Below are 722 nucleotides of genomic sequence, written 5' to 3'. Positions count from 1 at the left end.
CGGTGGAGAAGCTGGCCGCCATGGCATCGCTGCGGAGCCTCAACCTGCGGGAGAACCCCGTCGGCCCCGAGGTACGGCTGCTCGTCCGGCCCCTCGTCCCCTTCGACCTGCTGCTGTCACCGGAGGAGCCCGTCCCCGAAGCCTGAGAGGGTCTCGGGGTGCCCGGGCGAGCTCTCCCGAGGGACGACTGCCTGCGAGAGTGGTTTGGCTTAGGTCAGTCCCTGCCTCGCCGCTATTTCTGTCCCAAACCCGCAGCGAGGCAGCCCGTCCCTCTTTTTTTCTTTTTTTTTTTTTTCCTTAATAAAAAGCGAGCAGCGGGGCTCCTCTGCGAAGGGATGGCTCTGCCAGCTCCCGAGCCGGGGAATCTCCCGCTTTGTGTTTTGCCAGCGCTTGGGGAGGAAGCGGAGCCGGGGTGCGAGGTTTGGGTAAAACTGGGGGGAGTTGGATGCTGGGCGGCGTCCCTCCTACCTGGCCGGTGACAGGGGACATCCCTGCGGCTGTAAGGGTTCCCCCTTGAATTGCTGATATGGCAACGTGCCAAACGCCTGATTAAATGTTTTCCTGTTAAGTGTGGGGGGTTTTTTTTGTTTTGTATTCGCTAAATTTATGAGTTATCAGTTGCCTTCTCCTTAAAGAAGCCCCTTTACACATCCCTGCGGGTGCTTGCTGCAGCTCGGGCTGACACCTCCGGCTGGATTCTGCCTAGACCTGAGCAGTATTTC

General features: G+C 59.1%; 1 protein-coding gene across 1 annotated transcript in view; it reads left to right on the top strand.

Moving 5' to 3' along the window:
- The window catches only part of LRRC20 (leucine rich repeat containing 20), a gene marked incomplete at its 5' end in the record, with an annotated part of 5,136 nt that extends 4,990 nt beyond the window's left edge, over window positions 1-146 (top strand). The window contains one exon of the mRNA XM_009587976.1: window positions 12-146. Within this exon, the coding sequence (XP_009586271.1) occupies window positions 12-146 (135 nt within the window). The remainder of the gene's footprint in view (window positions 1-11) is intronic.
- Window positions 147-722: the final 576 nt, after the last annotated feature.

This window comes from Fulmarus glacialis, unplaced genomic scaffold, assembly GCF_000690835.1.
Source record: "Fulmarus glacialis isolate BGI_N327 unplaced genomic scaffold, ASM69083v1 scaffold25211, whole genome shotgun sequence".
Lineage (NCBI taxonomy): Eukaryota > Metazoa > Chordata > Aves > Procellariiformes > Procellariidae > Fulmarus > Fulmarus glacialis.
This window is presented reverse-complemented; position numbering and strand designations above follow the sequence as displayed.